The sequence below is a fragment of the Rhagoletis zephyria genome, unplaced genomic scaffold, assembly GCF_001687245.7.
Source record: "Rhagoletis zephyria isolate East Lansing unplaced genomic scaffold, Rhagoletis_zephyria_1.1 Rzeph_scaffold_57034, whole genome shotgun sequence".
Taxonomy (NCBI): domain Eukaryota; kingdom Metazoa; phylum Arthropoda; class Insecta; order Diptera; family Tephritidae; genus Rhagoletis; species Rhagoletis zephyria.
The window spans coordinates 1-1,746 of record NW_016214086.1 but is presented as its reverse complement, the minus strand read 5'-3'; the positions used below and the strand labels follow the sequence as shown (position 1 = coordinate 1,746).

The 1,746-nt window shown below is 45.6% G+C and overlaps 1 protein-coding gene across 1 annotated transcript; it reads right to left on the bottom strand.

The window, feature by feature from the left end:
* Nucleotides 1-62: 62 nt before the first annotated feature.
* On the bottom strand, nucleotides 63-1,741 carry LOC108356312 (centaurin-gamma-1A-like; the record flags this gene model as incomplete). Its single annotated transcript, XM_017607430.1, has 3 exons — nucleotides 63-294; nucleotides 371-488; nucleotides 568-1,741. Coding segments are annotated over 3 exons (1,515 nt in total), but the record flags the coding sequence as incomplete, so codon positions are not given.
* Nucleotides 1,742-1,746: the final 5 nt, after the last annotated feature.

Here is a 1,746-nt window from a genome sequence, read left to right as displayed (position 1 = left end):
AAATATTAAAAATAAAAATGTTAAAAAGCCACAATAACATTGACAAATATATATTTTTTTCTCTCTTTAACTTACCTGATCACGGCCTCAATTAATTGCTGTCCCGGCGTCGTATTTGTATTCGCATTGCACTGTGCTAGAAACTCTTTAGCCTCATATTTGCTGCGTATCCACGCTTCCTTTTCTTCGCGTGTAGAATTATGCTTTGGTTTGCTGCGTTGGCGTGTGTTTGCTTCCCACACTGAATTGGCTAGACTATTGCCTATAGCTAGCATTACACTAAGGTGACCGGCACTGCAAACCGAACAAATAGGCATATACATAAGTCACTCACACTTTGACTAGTTAGACAAAAAAAAAAAACACTTACGGCCAATCGTCTAAGCCCAGCGAACGCACTTTGGAAATGTGTGAACCCAAGTTGCGATGAATGCCAGAACATTCGATGCACATTAGCACACCCAGATTTAGACTAGCCCATTCAGGATCTGCAATAATATAAAGTTAAGTGTAAGCGAACATTTCGAACACTTCTAACCAAATACCGTTCTTTAGGAATCTACTTACTCGGCGCATCGCAGTCGACACAATAGCCATTGCCTGGCACGCGCGTACGTATCGCCACCATTGAGGCCAGCTCGCTTGTGGTCGCCGGTTTAGTTTTCGTACTTTCAATTCCCTGCAGACTCTTGAAGATCTCCTGCTCGATAGCAGCTACCCAGTCGTCACGATCCTCAGAGCTTGCTGCCTCAAAATGCCACTGTTTCGAATCCAAAGATACAATGAAAAATTCATAAATATCTGAATCGTCTACTTCATTCGATTTCACACTGCTGCTCTTCATGCGACGATGACGTTTCTTGACATTTGGTGTCTGAGATTCTAATTTGTTGGCCGCATTCACGGCGAGTAATTCACGTTGTTGCTGCTGCAAATGTTGCTGGCTATCACTGCCAGCGATAAATGTCTGTGAATTGGAGTTGGACATGGCGATGCCCTCATCGCCACTGGTCTGCTGCGAAGAGTTCGATTTGACTGGCTCGCGTAGCGTATCGAAGGCTGTGAGCAGTACTTTTTCCGTTAGCTTCTTCTCCTTGTTATCCTTGACAATCGATAGACAACCAATGCCTTCGCTTAGTCCATTTTGCCCATGACTACGACCATTCGCATGCATTGATGTTGTAAGCGCGCTATTGGTGATGATCGATTTAGAGCCGCGCGGTTTTTGACCCGGCACCTTTACAGTTACATATTGCAGTGGTATTTCCTTGCCATGCACATCGTCCATATAATCGTGTAGCGACGGGTGATATGTGAGCCGACCGTCGTCGCAGAGCGTTACATATTTCTTTTTCCACTCCTTGTTCAGCGATTTGCTGGAGCGTTTGTACAGGTAACCCTGTTTGATTGGTATGGATCGTCCGCTACCCAATTCGCCATTCTTCAAATCTTTCTCGCCCTTCTTCGAGGAGGAGGGTATGAAGAGATTTGAACGCCGTCGACTTTTGCGACTTGTAGTGGGCGTAGATGTGGGTGTCGGCAGATCCTTACCACCACCACCACCACCGCCGCCGCCGCTGCCACCACCACCACTGCCATTATCCTTATTCTCACGCAGTGGCACCAAACTTAATGGCGGCAAACTTTCAGCTGCTTGGTGATGCGATTGTTGCTGAGAATGCAGTTGTTGTTGCTGTTGATGTGTTGGTGTAAATTTGGTTATATTGTTGTTCTCGTTTGTGTGCA